The following is a 22685-nucleotide window of genomic DNA, read 5'->3' as shown; positions in this document are numbered from 1 at the left end:
GCTAGACATCTACAAATTGAAGTACTGATAACCAGCATGGTGGTATTGCTCCTTTTAAGGGCATTGTTACCCTTTAGTTAGGGTCTCTGCAGGAAATTTATATTTGTGGCACCAGCTGATAAGTAACTTTTGAAACTTGAGTGTTTTTGTTTTGTATTGTATTTTTCAACTTTGATTCCTCTTATGATAAGCATCAGCAATAAAATATTATTGAAAGTATGAAGAAACATCACCACCTTACCAGTTTACTGCCACTATCTTTCTTGTGTTTTGTCTTTTTAGGTTCATTTCTGATGATTAGTATAGACTAGGGAGAATTTTAGACTGAAGAGTGGAGAAACAAGTCAGTACCTCAATAAGAAATGATGGAGTCTGCGGAGAGGTGATTTAAGAGGGTTGAGTATGTGACTGTTTTTTCCATTTTCTTTTTTCCCCCACAGCTGTTTTTCAGAGTGACAGATGACCGGGCCAAGCAGTCTGAACTGTACTTAGTAGGAATGATCTGTTACTATGGCAAACATTATTCTACATTCTTTTTCCAAACAAAGATCCGCAAATGGATGTATTTTGATGATGCTCATGTCAAGGAGGTAGGAATATTTAAGCCCTTCTTAAAGTGTTTGGTGGCTGCAACCAAAAAAACTAGGATAATTACTTGTCTTCTTGTCTTGAGTGTTTATTTTCATTGTTTGATGTCTGTTTACCTATCTGTTGAATTTATGAGAGGGTCAGTCTTGTCTTCTCCAAATAGATGGCAAGTTTCTCAAAGATAGGATGGATATATTTTCTGTTATTTTCTCTGACTTCTCACCATGCAGTCAGTACAGTTCTGCGTTTATAGTTGACAACGGGGTTTTTTTTTTAATGTATTAATTGGTTGATTTGAGTGAGAACAGTTTAATGCCTCAAATTAGGCTAGAAGGTTAGCATGAAATTCAGAATTTCAGAGTTCAAATTATCAGTGGGTAATCCTTTGTCCCAGAGCTGCTATCAATTATTCTCTGATTGTTACCTCCCTGAAGTACCTTAACATGTTTTGGGAATAGTGTAGGAAAGAAAAAATGGGGCTATGAGAATATTTAAAGCTGGAAACTTGTTACTGTTTAAGTCACAGAGTCCATGACTGAAGTATTTAAGGTGATCTGTATAAGTTAGGAAGCTTCATGAGGTAAGATTAGCAGGAGGAGATTCCTGACTATAATTTACAGCAATCCATGGACATTAAGCAGTGTCTTCTACAAATAGTAAAGTCTGTCACATTTCTTGATTGTCTCTGTTTTGCTGTTGTAGTTTTGGGGAATTTATATGAATTCTTTGAGCTTTAGCATTTTTATTTGAAAAATAATACTTGCCTTATAAGATTTTAAACGAGATTTATATGTAAAAAGGATTTTTTTACTTAAAATAATAATTTAGTTATAAATGTATGAAATTAGCACTATGCTAGTTGTTCAACTCTTAAGAACACACCATCTCAGAATGTGACTGGTTCAAATTTAAGAGAGGGCGAGTTTAGGGATTTGATTGGATTGTTTCCATGCCTCTCCTGTCACTGTTTTGCACTGCTTTGGCAGTGCTGAATCCAGCTCAAAGCTAAGGCCGAGGTTCAGCTGTCTATTCTAAGCAGTTTGACATTTTATGTCCTGCCATGTGTGAACTCTGAAATGGAATGTCATTTATTCTAAGGCAGCCTGTGAGAGTTTCTGCCTGCTGTTTAGCTTCATAAAAGTGATTTTAATATTTAGATGAAAATTATATAATTTATAGAAATGATAGAATTGCAAATTTCAAGCAAGGGCTTTAATCTGTGAAAAGAAATTGATCACCAAAGCAGCTGAAGTCCCCTCACATAGCATGTTAACCTTTGAGAGCTTTCATTTATATTTGACAACTAAATTGATGTTTCACAGAAAGAAAAGTAATTTTATTCATCATTTCTACCTCTTACAGGGTTTTACGCTTTCTAAAAGGATTTAACAACAACAACAAAAGATTTAACAAAAAATTTAAAAATATAGGTCTAAGGTCTCTTTTGTGGTTTCTTTACCCAATTTTTGTCTTTTTGTCATTCTTATTTTCTTTAGAAAAACAGAATGGGAAGATATGTTTTGGATTGTGGATACAAAATATAACTGTCATATTCTTCTGATTGTTTCTGGTTCAGATTGGGCCCAAATGGAAGGATGTGGTGACCAAATGCATCAAGGGGCATTATCAGCCTTTGCTACTGCTTTATGCAGACCCACAGGGTACCCCAGTGTCTACCCAGGACCTGCCTCCCCAGGTTGAGTTCCAGTCATACAGCAGAACGTGCTATGATAGTGAAGATTCAGGTGAGCAGTCTAGCTCTTTACTTCTTCCTTCTTCCTTCCAGTGTGATTGTTGGACAGTTATGACTCATACTTAAATCATGAGCCCAACACAATAGCCTAGCCTGTAGATAGAGGATCCGTTAGAGATGGAAAGAAGTGCCAGCTCGTGCTGAAGCCCAAGGTGTGCCAGGCTTTGTTTCCTTCCGCCTTCAAGAATGTTGTTGCCTAAGTCACCTGGCCCTGATTCAAAAATGAGAAGGCAATTAGGTTGATTTAGCCTGAAGTAATTAGTTTGTGAGGAAGACTCAGTGTTTAACCTTCTAATAATATAAGATGACTGATTCTTGCTGTCAATTTAACAGTGACTTCAGCAAATTGTTAAGACCGAGAAAAATTTTATGTGTTACTACTAGACTAGTCATTTTGTTTGGGATAAGAGATTTTTGTTTTAAAATGCCAAGTGTAGTAGCAGTATCCTTCAGCCTATGAATCAGATTTTCACTTCTAATTCAACTGTTTGCAACTTAAATCACGTTTTCCTGTAGAAACAATTTGCAGCTTGATGGCTGAAGTCTCAGGATAGCTCAAAGAGGCTTATAATGTATTAGAAATATAACCCTAATAGTTTCGGCTTGTTTTCTAAAAAGGAGGAAAAAGAAATATCCTTTTCATTTTCTAGATCTAGGACTGCTCTGGAGTATAGTTTTGAAAGAGAAGATGCTTGTTCTTGAAATTTTTTCCCCTACCTTTTGTGCTTCCCTCCCACTTGGCATCTGGCGTTCTTCCCAACCATGTACCTACTCAGACCTTTTTCTCCCTTCAGTCAAACACGCATTTCCCCTTTTGTGTTTTTCTGAGCAAGTTGTTCAGAGAAAAGTAATCTGATTGAACTGATTTACTCCAAAGGATATATAACAGCCCTAGGGCGCTGGCACCTGGGTGGCTCAGTCCTTAAGCGTCTGCCTTCAGCTTGTGCCTACATCAGTCTCCTTGCTCAGCGGGATGCCTGCTTCTCCTTCTCCCACTCCCCCTGCTTGTGTTCCCTCTCTTGCTATCTCTCTGTCAGATAAATAAAATCTTTATAAGTACGTAAGTAAATAAATAACGGCCCCATAATTTATCAGATATATTAAAAATGCTTACAATGTCAATTAAATTTTTTTTTTTTAAGTGACATTTCTGGCAGTGTAGGAGAAAAATGATGGGCTGGGAGGCAACTGGTTATGTATGCCAGGTTGGCCTGGGACTCTCCATCCAAATAGATCTTACTTTTCACAACTTTTTCCTTTCTTCCACTTTCCCCCATAGGTTTTCTAAAAGCCCCACAGTTTTTCACAGTGGCAGGCAAAGTGAGGGCTTCAGCAAGGTAGGGGCAAGAGTGGGAGGAATTGTTTGTGTGTCTGGGTTATCTGGAAGTTGGGTGTTGGGAAGAACAGCTCTGGTATATCCTTCTCACTCTTCCATTTAGGAAATTCTTGCCTTATGGACCCTTGTTGCCATCCAACTCTTTGCCTTCACTATCACTGTCCTCTCTTTCCTTACTTTTGTGTATGTGTCTCCTCCTTCCCTCAGGGAGGGAGCCCTCCATCTCAAGTGACACTCGAACAGATTCCTCAACGGAGAGCTATCCCTACAAACATTCCCACCACGAGTCTGTGGTCAGTCACTTCTCTTCTGATTCTCAGGGGACAGTCATCTATAATGTGGAGAATGATTCCACGTCTCAGAGCAGTCGGGACACAGGTAGGGAGTTATACAGTGGACGCTGCTTGCCTGATTCAGTTCCTACATAGAGATTCTCCCAGGGAAAAGAAACTGGGGCAAGTTAGAAATGTTAGTCATGGAAAGGGAGAAAGGCACAGAACTTGGGTAATTGACTGGGATGAAAAGAAGCAACACAACTCTGAATGAAACAATGATAACTCCATTACACATATGCCTATTAACACCAACATGTCAGTAAGAATGATTGTAATGTGATTATTGATGTGATTGCTTATTTCAAAATCTGCTTTTTGTTCTTACTATATTCTCGATCCCTGTCCTTCTCATAGTTTTCCAGTAACATTTGTTGCCTTGCTCCTCCTCATGTTTTCATGTCAGGCATTATCCCAAGTGGAGGGCTTTAAGAGAAGGGGCATGTTTATGGGCATCGGACACTTGCTCATCACCTTGCTGGACTTCCTGAAGGACAGAAAAGCAAAAGAAGGAAAGCTAGCCTGTTTGTTACTGTGCTCTCCATGCAGAGAACATTCTTGAACTGTTCTGTTAATCTGTAGAAGAATGTGCCTGTTGTCAGTGGAAGAAATCAGTACAGAGCATGAAAGGAAAAGAAGTGCATGACTTACTGCTGAGATGAAAAGTTTATCACCTAATGCATAGAACAGTGCCCATATTCTTAGAGACTTGGGAATTAGTGAGCTCATGGCTTCAGATTGGTGGTTCCTACTCTGTGCTTGACTTTTTTTTGAGGTTTTTATTTAAATTCCAGCTGTTAACATACAGTATAATATTAGTTTCAGGTATACAATATAGTGATTCAACACTCGTCATACAGCACTTGGTGCCCATCACAATGAGTGGCACTTCTTAATCCCCATCACCTATTTCACCTTTTCTATAAATATTTGTCGTATGTATCTCTAAAACAAATCATTTTTTAAAATGTCATTATCACACTTAAAAATATTAATAGTTCCTAAAAACTAAATAACCAATGAGTGTTCAAAAACATAAGTATCTTGTAATTTTTTTTAAATTTTTTATCATTTTTTAATGGTTTATGTGCTTTATTCTGAATCCAAGTGAGACCTACACTTGATAAGTCTTTTGCATTTCTTTTAAGCTATAGGTTTCTCTATTTTTCCTGTAGCTGATTGTTGAATAACTAGGTATAGTTTGTCCTATAGATTGCCTACATTCTGAAGTTTGCAGATTATATTTATAAGGTAAACTCTAGCATGTTTCTCTGTTCTCTGTATTTCTTGTAAATTGGCAGTTGGATCTGGAGGTTTGGTTAGATTCATGTTGAATTTCTTTTGATGACTATTGCATTAGGTGATTACTTTGATTTTTTTTTTTTTTTAGACTGTATTTCTGAAACTGTGAATCAGGGAGAAGCCAAATAACAGGATAAACAAGGCATATTTTCCAGGAGAGTCAGGTTTATATTAAAGGTTTGTGAATGGCCAGGGGTAGGGGAGTGTACTCCCATTAGTATAACATTTGCAGATTTAGTTGCTCCAAGCTATTTCCTTCTTTCTGAAATCTTTCCTTTGGGCCTGGAGGTAACAAAGGATCAGATAAAGCAATAGAAGATTACGTTGGTTAATTTCTGGAAAATAGGTAGCATATCACTACCCCTGCTGGTACGTGAATTTGTACAAAAATTTTCATATATTAACTTATGAAAACAAATTAGCGCTTGGTGCATTTGAAAACCTAGAGGATTTTCTCTAAATCTGTTTTCTAATTTAATTTAGTTGCTTAATTCACCTTTGGCTTCTAGCAGTTTAGATTGATTATATCCTTTATAATCTGACCTTTGCTGTTATCATATCAACATTTACATTCTGTGGCCGTGAAGCAGGGCAAGTCATGTAAAAGAGCCCATATCTCCTGGGCTTCCCAGTGATCAGTACTGAGGAATTATGAAGTGTAATCTCTGGGTAAAACCAGGTTTGGTAAAGTACTCTTTGGAGATGGGAATAAGAATTATTCAAAGTTCAAATGCCCTTCTAAATGATTCACATTTAAGGAAGATTTAGAACTAATCTTAAAGCCACCCACAATCAGAGCGCTCTTGTGGGCAAAGGCTGGGGAACCTGGACAATACCAGATGTAATAAAAAATTAGGCTTTACTCAGTATGTGTTGGTAAATGAAAGGGAGGCTCTATCTTTTATTTATTTTAGTGAAAATATGTTGATACATGACATTTTTATACAATCTTTACAACTGTCACCTTTTAAAAATTACCAAGTAATGTGTCCTTTCTGGGTCACTGGGAAAGATTATGAGCAGAATCAAGACTGGTAATTGGTCAGGAGAAATTGTCAATTTGCAGGCTTCCATTTAAATACTTGAGCTTCTCTGCATTTATCTGAATTCCTGCTACACTTAAATCAGATAGCCTTGGCCTCTACAGCTTCTGATTCATGGGTATACTAAATTTGTAGCACTGTTATGAATCCCAGAGGGAGACTAGGTTCTCAAGAGGATGGAGGTCAGTCTCAGAAACCAGCTTACCCCCATTTCCTTGTTCTTTCAGGACACCTGACTGATAGTGAATGTAATCAGAAACTCACATCCAAGAAAGGATCACTGATAGAACGCAAGAGGAGCTCCGGCCGGGTTAGGAGGAAAGGCGATGAGCCACAGGCCTCAGGGTACCACAGTGAAGGCAAGCCATTCTGCACTGTTTGTCTTTCTTCATTCACTCTGGCAAACTTGTGTCGTATTCCAGACTGGCTTTTCTTTTCTGCTTTCACACTTTGGGGTCTGGGTATCTGTGATCATTTTAAACATTTATGTTTATTTAATTCTTTGTGTTTTTAGGAGAAACACTGAAAGAGAAACAGGCCCCTAGGAATGCCTCTAAACCATCCAGCAGCACCAATAGACTTAGGGATTTTAAAGAGACAGTCAGCAATATGATTCACAACAGACCATCCCTGGCTTCTCAGACCAACCTAGGATCCCCGTGTGTGGGGAAGGGAGGAGACCCGACTGACAAAAAGCCTCCTAGGAACCTGTCTTTACACTGTCGTGACTGGGAAGTAGAGAGTACCAGCAGTGAGTCAAAATCCAGTTCTTCTAGCAAGTATCGTCCAACATGGAGACCCAAACGAGAGTCTCTGAATATTGACAGTATCTTTAGTAAGGACAAAAGGAAGCACTGTGGCTATACCCAGCTTAGCCCCTTTTCTGAGGATTCAGGTGAGGAGATAATTAGGGAAGAATTGGGCTTTTGAATAAAGTTGACTTACGTATTTAAAAAACCTGGATTTTCTGGTATACATAGCAAGGTACATTTTTATGCTGATGCTTTTGGAGATAGGAGTTCAGTGAAGGAGTAGCTGGGGGGAGGGGTTGGTTATGTCTTAATTTGAAGCCGATGCTAAAAATACCTCCTTTTCCATACTTGTCCTTTGATCCGGATAGCTAAAGAATTTACGCCAGATGAACTAAGCAAGCCACCTGCTTACGACGTTAAAACTGGTGGACCAAGCCCCCAGTATAAGCCCTGGGGCCCCGCACGGCCAGGCTCTCACCTTTTAGAACAGCACCCTCGCCTAATACAGCGAATGGAGTCTGGCTATGAGAGCAGTGAGAGGAACAGCAACAGCCCTGTCAGCCTGGATGCAGCCCTGCCTGAGAGCACCAGTGTCTGCAGGTATTGTTTGGCCTTTGAATAGCGGCATTGTCCCTTGCAGCAATGTGAGCCACCAGGAGGCTTTTCAACACACAGGGGTGGAGAAATAGAATTTATTAACAATCAACTTTCTTTCTTTCTTTTTTTAAAAATTGAAATAAAGTTGATATACCATGTATTAGTTTTAGGTGTACAACATAGTGATTGGACAATTCTGTATATTACACTGTGCTCACAGCAGTACATATGGTGACCATCTGTCACCATAGAATGTTATTACAATATTATTGACTATATTCTCTATGCTGTACTTTTTATCCCCCATGTAATTGTACCTCTTAATCTCCTTCTGTTATTTCACCCTTCCCCCAACATTCTTCCCTCCGGCAACCACCAGTTTGTTTTTGTATTTGTGATTCTGTTTCTGTTTTTTATTTGTTTGTTCATTTGTTTTGTCTTTTAGGTTCCACATCTAAGTGAAATCATTTAGTATTTGTCTTTCTCTGACTTATTTCACTTATTTCACCAGTACCCTGGGATCATGACCCGAGCTGAAAGTAGAGGCTTTAACCCACTGAGCCACCCAGACGACCCTCCATTCATCTTTTAATGGACATTTAGGTTGCTTCCATATGTTGGCTGTTGAAAACAATGCTACTCTAAACGTGGTCGAGGGTGCTCTGTCAGCTTTCTATGACAACAGCACCCTCTGCTGGAAGAAGGAGCAAAGGCATTTGATAAAGGAGAGAACTTGATTATGTGTAAAATAATTACTTAGTAAATAACTTGTAATGGAAGAATTAGTGAATCAAAATATAGTTCTATGATCAGAGAGAAAATACAGTTGATATTTATTCTTCCATTTAGGATGGTTTCTTTCTTTCTTATTTTTTTTTTTTTAAAGATTTTATTTATTTGACAGAGATCACAAGTCGTAAGAGAGGCAGGCAGAGAGAGAAGAGGAAGTAGGTTCCCTGCTGAGCAGAGAGCCTGATGTGGGGCTTGATCCCAGGACCCTGAGACCATGACCTGAGCCGAAGGCAGAGGCTCAACCCACTGAGCCACTCAGGCTCCCCTGGTTTCTTCTTTTTAAGAGTCACAGGGATTCTGTGTTTTATAAGTCAGTGATACTCATAATTCCAAAAGGTAATAATAATGATTTAATAGTGTTCATTGTACCTTATTCCTGGGGCACAGTTTGCTTTATAAATTTCAGGTTTTCATATGCTGTTTCTACTGAGTTGCCACAGAGGCAAATTTCTTAACAGAGTTGCTGCTTGCAAAGAGTGACTATATCTTCTACAAGGGTGTTAGTTACATCCTCATATTTTCCCACTGCTTATCACTCAGCATGGGATCCAGAATTGTCCAATAACCTGTTAAGTTTACATATGAGGGGGTGCCTGGGTGGCTCAGTAGATTAAGCCGCTGCTTTCAGCTCAGGTCATGATCTCAGGGTTCTGGGATTGAGCCCCGCATCGGGCTCTCTGCTCGGCGGGGAACCTGCTTCCCCCTCTCTCTCTGCCTGACTCTCTGCCTACTTGTGATCTCTCTCTCTGTCAAATAAATAAATAAAATCTTAAAAAAAAAAAATTTACACATGAGAAGATGGCTGCAGAGGTATAAGAAAGAGGAAAGCAATTCATATGAGAGCTTGTGTTTATTAATATATTAAATAAATTTTGTGCCAGGTAGTGCTAGATGCACAAAATATGAGTGAGGTGAGGTAAGATGGGGGAACTACTTTCAGAAATAGTTTAGCAGGTACTTTAAGTATATATTAGCTTGATTTTTTTTTAAGATGTTATTTATTTATTTATTTGACAGAGAGAAATCACAAGTAGATGGAGAGGCAGGCAGAGAGAGAGAGAGAGGGAAGCAGGCTCCCTGCTGAACAGAGAGCCCGATGCGGGACTCGATCCCAGAACCCTGAGATCATGACCTGAGCCGAAAGCAGCAGCTTAACCCACTGAGCCACCCAGGCGCCCCTACTGTTGTTGTTGTTGTTTTTTAAAGATTTTATCTATTTATCAGAGAGAGAGAAGGGAAGAGAGCGAGCACAGGCAGACAGAATGGCAGGCAGAGGCAGAGGGAGAAGCAGGCTCCCCGCTGAGCAAGGAGCCCGATGTGGGACTTGATCCCAGGACGCTGGGATCATGACCTGAGCCGAAGGCAGCTGCTTAACCAACTGAGCCACCCAGGCGTCCCCCCTATTGTTGTTTTTTAAAAAGATTTTTTATTTATTTAGGACACCTGGGTGGCTCAGATGGTTAAGCAACTGCCTTCAGCTCAGGTCATGATCCCAGGGTCCTGGGATCAAGTCCTGCATTTGGCTCCCTGCTTCTTGGGGAGCCTGGTTCTCCCTTTGCCTCTGCCTCTGTCTCTCTCTCTCTCTCTGTCTCTCATGAATAAATAAATAAAATATTTTTTTAAGTATTTTATTTATTTTTAAAAACATATTTTATTTATTTATTTGAAGATTTTATTTATTTATTAGAGAGAGAGGGAGCGCAAGCACAAGCAGGGGAAGCAGCAGGCAGAGGGAGAGGCAGGGTACCCGCTAAGCAGAGAGCCTGATGTGGGACTCGATCCCAGGACCCTGAGATCATACCCGAGCTGAAGGCAAATGTTTGACTGACTGAGCCACCCAGGAGCCCCTGTTTTTTGTTTTTTTGAGGGAATTTAGTTGTAGGAATGTTGCAAGTTATCACTCTTCTGATGTTTTCACTAAACTCTGTTTTGCTTTTGAAGGGATCCAAGTGCTAAGAGATCAGCTGGGTTGGCACCTTCCTGGCGTCATATCCCAAAGTCTCACAGCAGTAGCATACTGGAGGCAGACTCCATAGCATCCAGGAGTAACTGGACAAAGAATCAGCCCTTCTCAGGTAAGCAGAAAGACACTGGGTTTCGAGGGCTGGATTTGACTGCCAATTCTATTTGGAAAATAGCCTTATCTGAGCCCATCTGAAATTAGAGGACAGTTGTATCTTAAAATTTCCATCAGTATGTAAATATGGAGGCATTTGAGCCATTCCATCTTTAGATTTATCTGTTTTTTGTCCTTCATCATGGCTTGCCTGTTTGTTCTTTACTATTTGGGGAGAGCCCTTGTGGGAATAAGAAGGAACAGAAATATGGTGAACAGTGTCAGTAGCACCTGTAATCCTCAGAAGAATAAGTTCTCAGGTTTTTTCCCTTGGTATAGAGGAAGCCTCATGAAAATGGATTTCTCATTGTTTAGTTCTATGAGTTGAGATGACAAAGGGAGACATGAAGGCTATGGGTGAAACTAGGGAGTAAGTAGGTCAGACCTATCCTTATCCCTGCCTCTATATCCTATCCAGTATCCCTGTTTTCTTTTCCCTAATTGAGTGCCTTGTGTCCTCATATTCCCTTCTCCCTTTTTTTTGGAAGAGTGCATGGGCAGGGAGAGGGCAGAGGGAGAAAGGGTCTTAAGCGGACTCCACACTGAGTGCCGTGCTCAATCCCATGACCCTGAGATCATGACCTGAGCCGACACCCAAGAATCCAATGCTTAACTGACTATATCACCCAGGCGCCCCTACAAACTCTCTGTTTTACTGGATGTTTTACCAGCTCTTTAAAGAGATACTGGAAGTTAAGGCTGAGAAATTGACTTGCTTGAAGATTCCCAATGAATTACTGGCAACACATAGCTGAGAATGCTGTCTATTAAGAGCATAGATTATGAATTTAAGCTATTTGACTTTAGTTCAGCTCTACCATTTATCATCTTTGTCTCCTTAGGCAAGTTATTTGTTTATTCTCTTCGTGTCTCTGTTTCTTTATTCCTAAAATGTGGGCAATAATAGTATCTATTTCATAGGTTGTCATAAGAATTAAATGAAATAATATATGTAAAAGTACTTAAAACTATCTATCACAGTTTTAAATGCTCATGGTAAATGCTCAACCAAATGTTATTTTTCACATTGTTATTGTTCTAATAAAGCCACTCAATAAGTATATTACCATCATCATTATAATCCATAGCCCAGATTTCACCCTGAATCTGATGTGGACAGCACTGTCCAGAACATGAACCCCAAATTGAATCGAGTTCCAAAGGAAAGGCAATGTAGTGGCCATAAATGCAGCAGGTGCCTAGTCTTATTTATGGAAATGTGACAATTTTCTCTTCTCCCTTGCTTATATTTAGGTGGGGAGATATCTTCCAAAAGTGAACTGGATGAACTGCAGGAGGAAGTGGCCAGGAGGGCCCAGGAACAGGAACTTCGAAGGAAACGGGAGAAGGAATTAGAGGCAGCTAAAGGGTTTAATCCTCATCCCAGCCGCTTCATGGACTTGGATGAACTGCAGAATCAGGGTAATTGTTGTGAGCATAGATTGTGGGTGATGGGAACAGAGAGAGAAGGGAGGGGAAATATTCAGGCCTGTAAATTCCTAAAGAATTTAGCTAAGTTGTATTTTATTTTATTTATTTATTTTTTAAAAATATTTTTATTTATTTATTTGACAGAGATCACAAGTAGGCAGAGAGGTGGGCAGAGAGAGAGGAGCAAGCAGGCTCCCTGTGGAGCAGAGAGCCCGATGTGGGACTTGATCCCAGGACCCCGGGACGATGACCCGAGCTGAAGGCAGAGGCCTTAATCCACTGAGCCATCCAGGCACCCCTAGCTAAGTTGTATTTTATCACAATTCACTCATTTTAATGAGAACTAGGGAAAATAGGTGACAAGTCTATTAATTGGAAGACAGGCACTGATTTTGGGTTTACCTATTGAAAGTCTATAGTTTAGGGATAGGGATATTTTTCTCCTCACGAAAAATATTTCCCATGAATATCTGTAGAAGGTATAAATAAAACTAGTCATAATTCAGAAACAGCACAACAGGGCAGTGGGTGAGCTACATTGATGAGGGAAATTCTGCTTGCTGGGCAGAAATATACTCTTGAAATTGCCCATCTGGAGCTTCAGGGAAGTAAGTCTACCAAATATTTTCTAAGAACACAAAGCTTGATTGCCTTTTGATCCTCTGATGATTCGTTCCCAATCTCATACAATTTTCATGTACTTTACAAGGCTTCATCAACTGCCCCACACTAGTTACTTTTCTTCTTCAATTGCTTTAGGATGTCATTTTGTATCAGAGGAGACTAGTCTTCAGGATAGGAGTTTAAAAAGACTGAGGTATATATCTTAATTAGACTCCTGAAACTTATATCTCTCTGTTTTTCTTTCTATGAAATGAATTTATTGTTCTTATTATTCAGAATCTCCAGATGTAACAAATTATGGATATTATAGCAGTGCAAAGAATAGAGGTCAGTGCTGTTTTGGATGGTTGCTTTCTTGTTGACCATTTCCTACTTTTTGTCAACAGAGAAGCTTAGTGGGCTAATTTAGGGCCTATTTGGGGACCATTTTTCTCCTCTAATCCTGCTGTCTTTTGATTTGAGGCAATTGTTGCTTTATATTTCCCAAGGCATTGTATCTGTTTCCAAGTTAGTTTTAAATTCCTAGTTCCTTAGTTGTCCCTATATTTGGATAATTTGGATAGTCTTCTTTTCCTTTTCATCCTTAAGCTATGTCACGTTTGGGTCTCGGGTTTTTATTGTTTCTGAAGGAGGAATCTTGTCATCTCCTTCCCTTACTTTCCTTCCTCTTTTAGTTGGGCAGTACATGAAAGTTGAGAGAGAATCCTTCTGGCCACATTTCATTGGCAGTTCTCCATATACTTTGATTCACAATCTCCTGGAAGAGCAAGGAATGGAGTACTAAGATTCTAAGATTAGAATTAAAATCTAGTATGGTGATTGATCAACTGTAGTTTGACTGTATGTCTATAGAGAACTTTTTTGTTTTAATGGCTCTCACTACCATCTCTGATTATAAAGATTATATAGATTAAAAAAAATTTTTTTAAGATTTTTATTTATTTATTTGACAGAGATCACAAGTAGGCAGAGGGGCAGGCAGAGGAGGGGGGGGGAGAAGCCAACTCCCCGCTGAGCAGAGAGCCCGATGCGGAGCTCGATCCCAGGACCCTGAGATCATGACCTGAGCTGAAGGCAGAGGCTTAACCCACTGAGCCACCCTGGCGCCCCAAGATTATATAGATTTAGTCAATGTTAAATATTACGAGAAAACTTTAGGCTTTATCTCTTGATGGACCTGAATCCCAGGTTCTTCTGAACAAACTTACTACTTCCACAGCCTTCTCATTGCTCTCTAAAAGCCATGGTGATTTAAGGAGTGAATATTAGGGGTTTGGAAGAGCCTTTCTTATCCAGCTGGAGGTAAGTGGAGGATGGGGACATTATGAGAGAAATGCCTCCGACATTTTGATATTTTTTCTTGTGAGCTTGTGAAAACTCATCATTAATCCCAATCGTGAGTGAATTTACAATACAGCTTACTACCAATTTATGGTTATGAGTGAGTAAAAGCCAAGGGGGAACATAAACTTGAGTGTTCTTTTATAAAAGTTTGCCTTACAGTACTTTTTTCTTGCTTTTTCATCTGGCACTGTACTTGAACTCTTTTGCGCCCGCGTTGGTAGACCTTTGCTTTTACAGGAGGAAGGAGTATTTCATGCTCTGGGTATGGGAAAGTGACTTCTGCAGTCAGCTTAGCAAGGAAGGGTATGATGAGAAAAATACTTATCACTGCTGATGGAACGTATGTGTTTGCACACCAACAAGGGTTGTTCAACTGCCCTGGTAGGTGTATTAAGTTTAGGAGCTATAGAGCACCTGTACCCAAGAGGTATACTAATTTTTCAGTTGCGGGTGGCACAGAGAGGACTGAATTGATGTAGGAAAGAAGTTTTACAGATGGGTTTCCACAGAGTCGTGAAGCCACTTTTGCCTTAACACAGCAGTAGAGGTCTCCATGGAGGTCTGGGACATTCTGACACTGGCTGGCAAGACGTATCTTTTTGCACTGTGGAAAAACAGATCAATTACAGGCATAAGAGTCCACCCTTCTGCTATAGACAATACTTTGGTCTTTTCTTGAGGGTCCTCTTAAGAGCTCTTGGAATTGGAATATGTGGTGGATAATGACAATACTCCTCTTTCATGGCCTTGGCATGTCTTGGTTAAGGCAAAAATGATGTCCTACATGTTTCAGAGAATTCTTCATGGCAATGAAGAGTTAGAATAAAGGTAGATCAAAGGCTCAGCAAGGAGCTGTGTGCACTGAAGGGAAACGTCACTACATAGAAAAAGTTGGAACAAACTATAATAAAAATGAAAAGTGCTGGCCCTTTCAGGGAGGAGTGACGGCTTTGAGAGGTCCTTGCAAGAGGCAGATTCAGTGTTTGAAGAGTCGCTGCATCTGGAACAGAAGGGAGACTGTGCTGCAGCTTTGGCTTTCTGTAACGAAGCTATCTGTAAGTAACTCTAACTGCTATAGCTATGGCAATTTTAACTAACTTTGCGATAGGTATCATTAGAGTCATCACTCAGATGGGATGAAAACAGCTTTTATGTCTCTTCATTGTCACTGTCCCAAACTGAGTTCCTTTAGGCTATCTTTGCCCTTTGGATAAGTGTGCCACATGCTGTCACTGTGGCCTATGGATATTTACTGGAATAACTTAAGCCGGAGTCCACAGATGAACTATCCAGTCATGCCTACCTTCTTATCCCAAGATAAAGTTAGACCTCAGATTTGAGGTTAGTCTGCTCTTTCTCTAGTCACTGATTAGGTAGGTGGAGCTTATGGCAAGAGGAAATGAGTATATTGACCTCGACTTCCCAGGCCTGTGACTTTGCACCGCATATTTGATTTGTGTTTCTGCCCTGCTTTCCTGGTATGCTGCACCATAAAGTTACAGTGAAGGACTAAGGCTTAGAATTTTTATCTGGTTCTTAAATGTGACCCACAAGAAGCTGTGTTCTGTAAAGACAGATGCAGATTTGGATCTTATTTCTGCTGTTGGCTGTCGGGAAGGGGAAGTTGGGAGCAAAGTGTGGAGACCAGAGTCGGACAGGTCAGTTGCCAAGGACGAGAGTGACAGTCTCTAAGATGGAAGCACCAGTTTCTCTTCCTGAATCATTTTAGTTTAGCTTTTTGTTTGTTTGTTTGTTTTTTTAAATTCGAATTAACCTGTTTGGCCTCCATGGCTTCCATGAATGTTCCTTAGAGCCAGAGAAGCTCTGTACCCTGGACAGTATGTGCATGGTCCACGCCTTGCATTCCTGCTGCATATTTTGAGTTTTACTGCATATCTTTGCTCATTTTTGGTTCAATTTTATTTTTATTTTTGTTTGTGTTTTGTGTTCTGTTTCTGCTATATTTTCTTTTGCATTTTAGCTAAACTAAGACTTGCCCTGCATGGTGCCAGCTCTAGCACGCACAGCAGAGCCCTAGTCGATAAGAAGTTGCAAATCAGTATTCGAAAAGCACGGAGCCTGCAGGAACGCATGCAGCAGCAGCAATCTTCGGCGCAGTCGTCGCAGCCCTCAGCCTGCCTCCCCTCTCAGGGGGCGGCCCTCCCTCAGCCAACAAGGTAGTGCCTGCGATCCACTGTAGTTTATGGACACCAGGGGACGAAATGACCACGGGTGCTCCATAGTCAGAGCTCTCCTTGGCTTGGTGTCTACAGAGGACAGAGAAAAGTCCTCTGGAAAGATTTACTTCTCAGGTCAGACATACCGTGGAAAGCTCATCCCACTGCTGGTCCTTTTCTTAATAGTTCATAGAAAGATACAGAAAGTATGGCATAATCAATAGACTGTCCATATTTCCTGTGGGTGAGTTTGTCCTGGGACTTGTGTAATAATATGATTATTAAATCTGTACATATTATGTTTTCAGACATGGCAATCTGAGCTCTATTGTAATAGAAACCATGTGATTTTTGGGGGGATTTCAGAGCTTCCTGTCTCTGGTGGAAGCAGAGAAAGCAGTCTTTGCTCTGACTGAACCATAGAGAAGAGACACAAAGATTCCTTTTGTTTTGCTTTGCTATGGGCAGAAATAGGAAAAAACTTCCTGGGGCCACTCATGTAGTTTTCACACTTTAGCTCTTGAATTTGGTTCTATTCAAAATACATAGATTTAAGTCAAAACTAATTTTGGCTGTTCATAAGCCTACGTAGTTCTCAGAATATAAATATTATAAAAACAGCTAAAATTTATTGAACATTTTTTTTAAAGATTTTATTTATTTATTTTTAGAGAGAGCAGGCGAGCAAGAGAGAGCTGGGGGAGTGCAGAGGGAGAGGGAAAGAGAGAATCCCAAGTACACTCCACATGGAATGCAGGGCCCAATGTAGGGCTCAGTCCCACCACCCCAAGATCATGACCCAAGCTGAAATCAAGAGTCAGATGCTCAACTGACTGAGCCACCGAGGCACCCCGATTTATTGTCCAGGCACTAAGCTAAGTACTTCAGTTCTCACAATAACCTTAGGAGATCAGAAGGGTTACTTAGCGATATTTTCTGAAAGAGGAAACTCAAGCTCAGGGAGTATAATATACATAAGGCACCCAAGATTCCTCAGCTAGTAAGTGGTAGAGGGTAGAGGTGTGGACTTCAGATCCAGGTCTGTTTCACTCCATTGGGTCTCCTCCATAAGTATAATGATAGGTTCTTCATAATATTGTAAGGGTAACTGGGTGGCTATGACTACAAAAGTTGATAGTATATTATCATTCAAATTTAATGCTAATAGCTAGGATCTTCCTTTTTCTTCTTTTCTCCTACAGTTTACTCTAATAGTTGAATACTGATCTGAGAACCTGATGAGAGATATGTTTGAATATAAGCAATTTAGGCAGCTAAACTCTTTCTAGAAAACTTAACACCACTTAATATATGTGAGTAATTGAGGCTTTTATTTAAGTGCATTTAACAGAGTTTTTTAGGTCAGAAATACAAAACAATTAGTAAGAAACCTAGTAAATGCGGTTAATTTCTTAGTCTTACTCCCAATCTCAAGAGAGTCACAATGCATTACTTTGGGAAAATATCTCAGTGAATAATAAAACCAAATCCATATTATGAAAACACACTTGAAGTGGCTGAATTCTGTGTAATCCCATGAACCTGAATTACACTGTACTCTGAAATGTGCCTTTTGGTTCTTGTGGCTGGTGTGCCTCTCAGGACCCCATGTATGAGTGATATCTAGGCTTTGCTCACCTCCATGTCATCTGCATGTGGGATTAGCAATTTTTATTTTTTAATTTGCAAGAAGAATATGATTGGAATGGGACTTTAAAGGCAGTGAAGACTATCGACAAGGACTTCACTTAATATTACTGTGTGGAACTTTGGTGAGGGCAGTTAATAAAAAGGATTAATATTACCTAGTGCTTGGGTGTGAGCTGACCATGTGCCTGCCTTCTCTTGTGAACCTCTGAACTGTTGACTCTACTTGTGCTTGTCTTTTTGTTTATTTTTACCATCCCCTTTGTGGATGGCTAGAAATGGGAACCAAATGAACAGGCCTTTTTGTAAGTGATCTTGTCATTTAAGGCAGCTTATGACTGTTTCTCTCCATTTATTTCAGTGAACAGCCTATCCCGCTCCAAGTATTGTTAAGCCAGGAGGCTCAACTGGAACCCTGCACGAATACAGAGTTTGGGGCCAGTTCTTTCATCCACTCACCTGCTTCCTGCCATGAGTCGCACTCATCACTATTCTCAGAGTCATCTGCCTTGTCTGCCTCACACCCCAATTCCCCTAGTAGGTCTGCCTCAAACCCTCTGACTTCAGTTGAGGAGGACAGCATTGACCCCTCTGCACTCCACAGGCAGGCCTTACCTAAAACACCAGGGAGGACTGAGAAGAATGCTCATTATGGTTGGGAACCATTGGATATACCAGAGGGTAAGCTGCAAGGCTACAGGATTGACAACAGCAGCTGTACCAGGTTCCCTCCACAAGAAGGAAGAGGCATTGCTCAAGAACAGCTATTCCAAGAAAAGAAGGATCCTCCTGTCTCATCCCAGGTGATGCCTTGGTCACGCTCAGCTGGAACAGATACCTCTGAGAGAGGAGATGCATACAGCCTAGGCTGTAGTCCTTCCAGTTTATCAGCTCAGCCCAGTCTTTCCCTGTACAGGGCCTGCCACCCCGTAATGCCTGCTGCTTCCTCACCTATGCTTCACTCTCCTGATACTGTGCAGAAAACTAACCAATGCCTCCAAGCCCAAAGCCTCAAAACTCTGTTGACTTCAAAAGTGGATGGAGGCAGTGAGGATCCCTATAAGCCAGAGTTTCCCAGCACAAAGGGGCTTGTCCGCTCACTAGCAGAGCAGTTCCAGAGGATGCAAGGTGCCTCCACAAGGGATGGCATAGGTTCCCAGGATAGAAGTTTGACAAATAGTCTAAGGAAGAACTCTTCCCCTTCTGACTGTAAGCCTCCCTTCCTCCAGGGTCAAGGGAAAGGCCACTGGCCTTGGGCAAAACAACAGTCCTCCTTGGGTGGTAAGGACAGACTACCTTCCTGGGAAGAGCCGGCTAATTATCCTTCTGTTGCCATGAACTCTGGGCAGCCCAATAGTGAAACTTCTAGGGGAAGACAGCCCAGGTTGGCAGAACCAAGCATGAACCAAGGAAAGCCATCTCAAGTGAGAGATGCTAGGCCTAAGGAACTAGGCAGCAGTGTCGACTTGGGGACTTCCTTGCCTTTAGACTCTTGGGTGAATGTCACGAGGCTCTGTGATTCACAACTTAAACATGGGGTCCCTGGGCCAGGAATGAAGTCCTCCCCCCATGATTCCCATACCTGTGTAGCCTATCCGGAAAAAACCCACATCTTTTTGCATCCACATTGGAACCAAGACACAGAGCAGGAAACCTCAGAATTGGAGTCTCTCTACCAAGCTAGTCTTCAGGCTTCTCAAGCTGGCTGTTCTGGATGGGGGCAGCAAGATGTGGCCTGGCACTCCTTTAACCAAACAGGTAGGGATGCAACCATGGGCAGGGGGAGTGGGGGACATATAAAAGCTGAAAGTGAGAGGACAAGATCAGAAGAGGGATGGTAGTCTGTCCAAATAACATCCCCAGCTTAGGAGGTGGTAGCAGATCTTCTGATTTTATTCATAAAGACTTTAGGACAAGAGCTAGACTTTTTTCTAGCTAGAGTAGAATCATTCATTGTCAATGAATATGTGCCCAGGGCTTCAGCAGTATGCAGTGCTAAGGAGTGGTTCATAGGTCTTTGAGAGGGACTCAGAATGAAATAGGGGAGACTGAGAAAAAAAAAGTTATCCTTCTATGGCTTAGGAGCTTGAATCCAAGATCCAGTTTCCAGATCTAGCTTGTAAAAGGGATGCCCACATTGAGCCATATCTCCCAATGTGGCATTGCCAAATCATACTGAGCCAGAAATATTAGGTTCTTCCTTGATCTCTTCAGGAACTACCAGGTATAGAATTTTCAAGATTGTATGCCTGTTCACTGACTACCTCTTAGATTATATTGTGTAAAGAATGAAGTCTACACCTTAAATGGACTTCACAGACATAGTTCTGGAAACTGAAGACATGAAGAATATTTAACTTTGAGGTACTTGAGAACACCAAAGCCTGAACTATTTTCCTGGTTCCATCATTAACTGTCAGCATAAATTTGGACAATTCACTTACTATCCCATGGCCAACTTTTTACCTGTAAAATTAGAGAATGGGTTCAGTGATTTTTTTTTTTAAAGATTTCTTCCTACTCTTAAAATGATATATGTGATTCTATGAAGTTGAACTCATAGAATTTTATCTTTAGCTTGGTATGACAGTTTCCATAACAGCACAGGTTCCTTGCATGCTGCCAACTGATGTTTAAATACAGCCATACGAGTATTTATTGAGTACCTAGGAGCTTTTCCTAGAAGCTGTTAGTGGGGGGATATCACATAAATATAAGATTTGATATTAAGGTATGTTTTTTAGGATATGGATCATAGTGTAGACTTTGCAGTACTGTTTATTAAGTGCTCCCTAGGTACATGGGACAGAGTAGTATGGGAAAAATTCCAAAGAATGAGGAAAAGTGAATACTACCTCAATTAGCTTTCTGTCTGAGGGAGAAAGAATATACAAATGTCAAGTATTTTATACATCATAAAAAACACATATAAAAGAATATATTGCAATTAAAATTAAACTGAATGTCAAGCAATTATATTACCAAAAAAACCCCAAACAAACAAAAAGCTTACATTACCTAAAATAGGAAATTTTTCATTGTAGATGCTTTAAATACATAAAGTAACAAAAATCATCGATAATCCCACTTGTAATTCCATTAGCTTACTTCTGGCTTTGTTTTTTTATGCATATGTTGTCACGTTGAGTCCAGCTCAACGAATCGACCAGGGTAACCATGAGGGCTAAGAGGATGATGGAAAAAAAGTTAAGAGACAAAGAAATGGGGGCAGGAGGGACACTGAAGATGTCCAACAGTGCCAGTTTTATTCCACATCTTACAAGCATTTATAAGGCAGACCTCTTCAGATGACCGCAAGTTCCTATAACAAGTTCACATTAACTACAAGCAAACCTGGTGAGGCCAGGTAGTTTCTGCTAAAGGCATTAGCAAGACAATCAACCAGGGAGTGGGTTATGGGAGGTACAGAACCAAAGGACTAACTAAGAACTCAGGACTCTGGCCACATTGTTTTTTCCTGTAGGGAGAGTGTGTGGGAAGTCACGTAGGCGAGCGCACGACACATTGCACAGACCCTTTCTCAGTGCACACTCAATTTTCCCGTCCTTAACCTTGTCAAGGTTTCCAGACTTTGAAGGAGACACAAGTCAGGGCCTGGTTTGGTCCTCGACTCCAACCATGCCGTGGCCTCCAACAATATATACGATATATTTATTTATTGTTCTTACAAAATCATTACAATATATGTATGTGGTTTATTCTCATTATATTTTTAGATTATATTCATAAGCATTTTCCCTTTGAAAAAAACTACTTTTAAGGACTGGCAATATGCTGCATATGAATATACTGTAATATAGTCATTTTACTATACTTCATATACTTCAAATTTTTAGATAAATAGATGATGACTATATTTATATGTAAGTGTTTGGCCACAATTCTGATTAGCTCCTCAGAATAAATTTCCAGAAGGATAATAACTAGTTGAAGGTTATATACATTTATAAATCTCTTTATATGTACTGGTAAATTAGCCTTCAGGAAAATTATGATTCCGAAAACAATTTGAAAGAGTACCTACTAAACATTACTGTTTTGCTTAAGAGGGAGCAAAAATTAATTTTAAAAAATCCATCTGATGAGTCAGTCCTCAAAATCCTTGTCAAACCAAACTAGCCTTTATTTTAACATAAAGAAGTGATCAGGAGGAATAAATCAGGAAATAGGTAATGAAGGGAAATGTCAACTAGGATCTTTGTATGATAGAATATATCTCTAGGGGAGTCCCTCTTTATCTTATCATAAAGCATTTTTTTTTAAGATTTTATTTATTTATTTGATAGAGGGAGAGAGATCACAAGTAGGCAGAGAGAGGAAGGGAAGTAGGCTCCCTGCCTAGCAGAGAGCCTGATGCGGGGCTCGATCCCAGAACCCTGGGATCATATGACCTGAGCCGAAGGCAGAGGCTTTAACCGACTGAGCCACCCTGGTGCCCCTCGTAAAGAATTTTTTAAGTACAAAGGTACTTTCTCACCCCAGCTTTATTGATATAATTGACAAATAACATTGTATAAGGTTAAGGTGTACAGTGTGAAGGTTTGACACATATATATTGTGAAATGATTATCACAATAATGTTAGTTGACACAACCATCACCACAGATAAATTATAGTTTCTTTTTGGTAAGGACATTTAAGAACTACTCTCTTAGCAACTTTAAATAACACAACATTGTTAATTACAGTCACAGACCTGTACATTAGATTCCCAGGATTTATTCATCTTATAACTGGAAGATTATATCCTTTGATCATCACCTCCCCATTTCCCTATCGACCAGATGCTATCAACTACCATTCTGTGTTTCAGTAATTCATCTCTTTTTA

General features: G+C 40.2%; 1 protein-coding gene across 48 annotated transcripts in view; it reads left to right on the top strand.

The window, feature by feature from the left end:
- The window catches only part of USP54 (ubiquitin specific peptidase 54), a 119738-nt gene that overhangs the window by 85012 nt on the left and 12041 nt on the right, over nucleotides 1-22685 (top strand). For 18 of the 48 annotated variants that reach the window (XM_082716356.1, XM_082716390.1, XM_082716376.1 and 15 more), the window contains 10 exons: nucleotides 441-590; nucleotides 2165-2333; nucleotides 6582-6713; nucleotides 6869-7249; nucleotides 7475-7706; nucleotides 10437-10570; nucleotides 11866-12033; nucleotides 14946-15065; nucleotides 15992-16187; nucleotides 18196-19592. In XM_082716356.1, the coding sequence (XP_082572482.1) occupies nucleotides 441-590; nucleotides 2165-2333; nucleotides 6582-6713; nucleotides 6869-7249; nucleotides 7475-7706; nucleotides 10437-10570; nucleotides 11866-12033; nucleotides 14946-15065; nucleotides 15992-16187; nucleotides 18196-19592 (3079 nt within the window). Of the gene's footprint in view, nucleotides 1-440; nucleotides 591-2164; nucleotides 2334-3884; nucleotides 4056-6581; nucleotides 6714-6868; nucleotides 7250-7474; nucleotides 7707-10436; nucleotides 10571-11865; nucleotides 12034-14930; nucleotides 15066-15991; nucleotides 16188-18195; nucleotides 19593-22685 lie in introns of all 48 variants that reach the window. The other 30 variants (XM_082716366.1, XM_082716381.1, XM_082716370.1 and 27 more) reach the window with 7 other exon arrangements.

Source organism: Mustela nivalis (genome assembly GCF_964662115.1).
Source record: "Mustela nivalis genome assembly, chromosome: 2".
Lineage (NCBI taxonomy): Eukaryota > Metazoa > Chordata > Mammalia > Carnivora > Mustelidae > Mustela > Mustela nivalis.
This window is presented reverse-complemented; position numbering and strand designations above follow the sequence as displayed.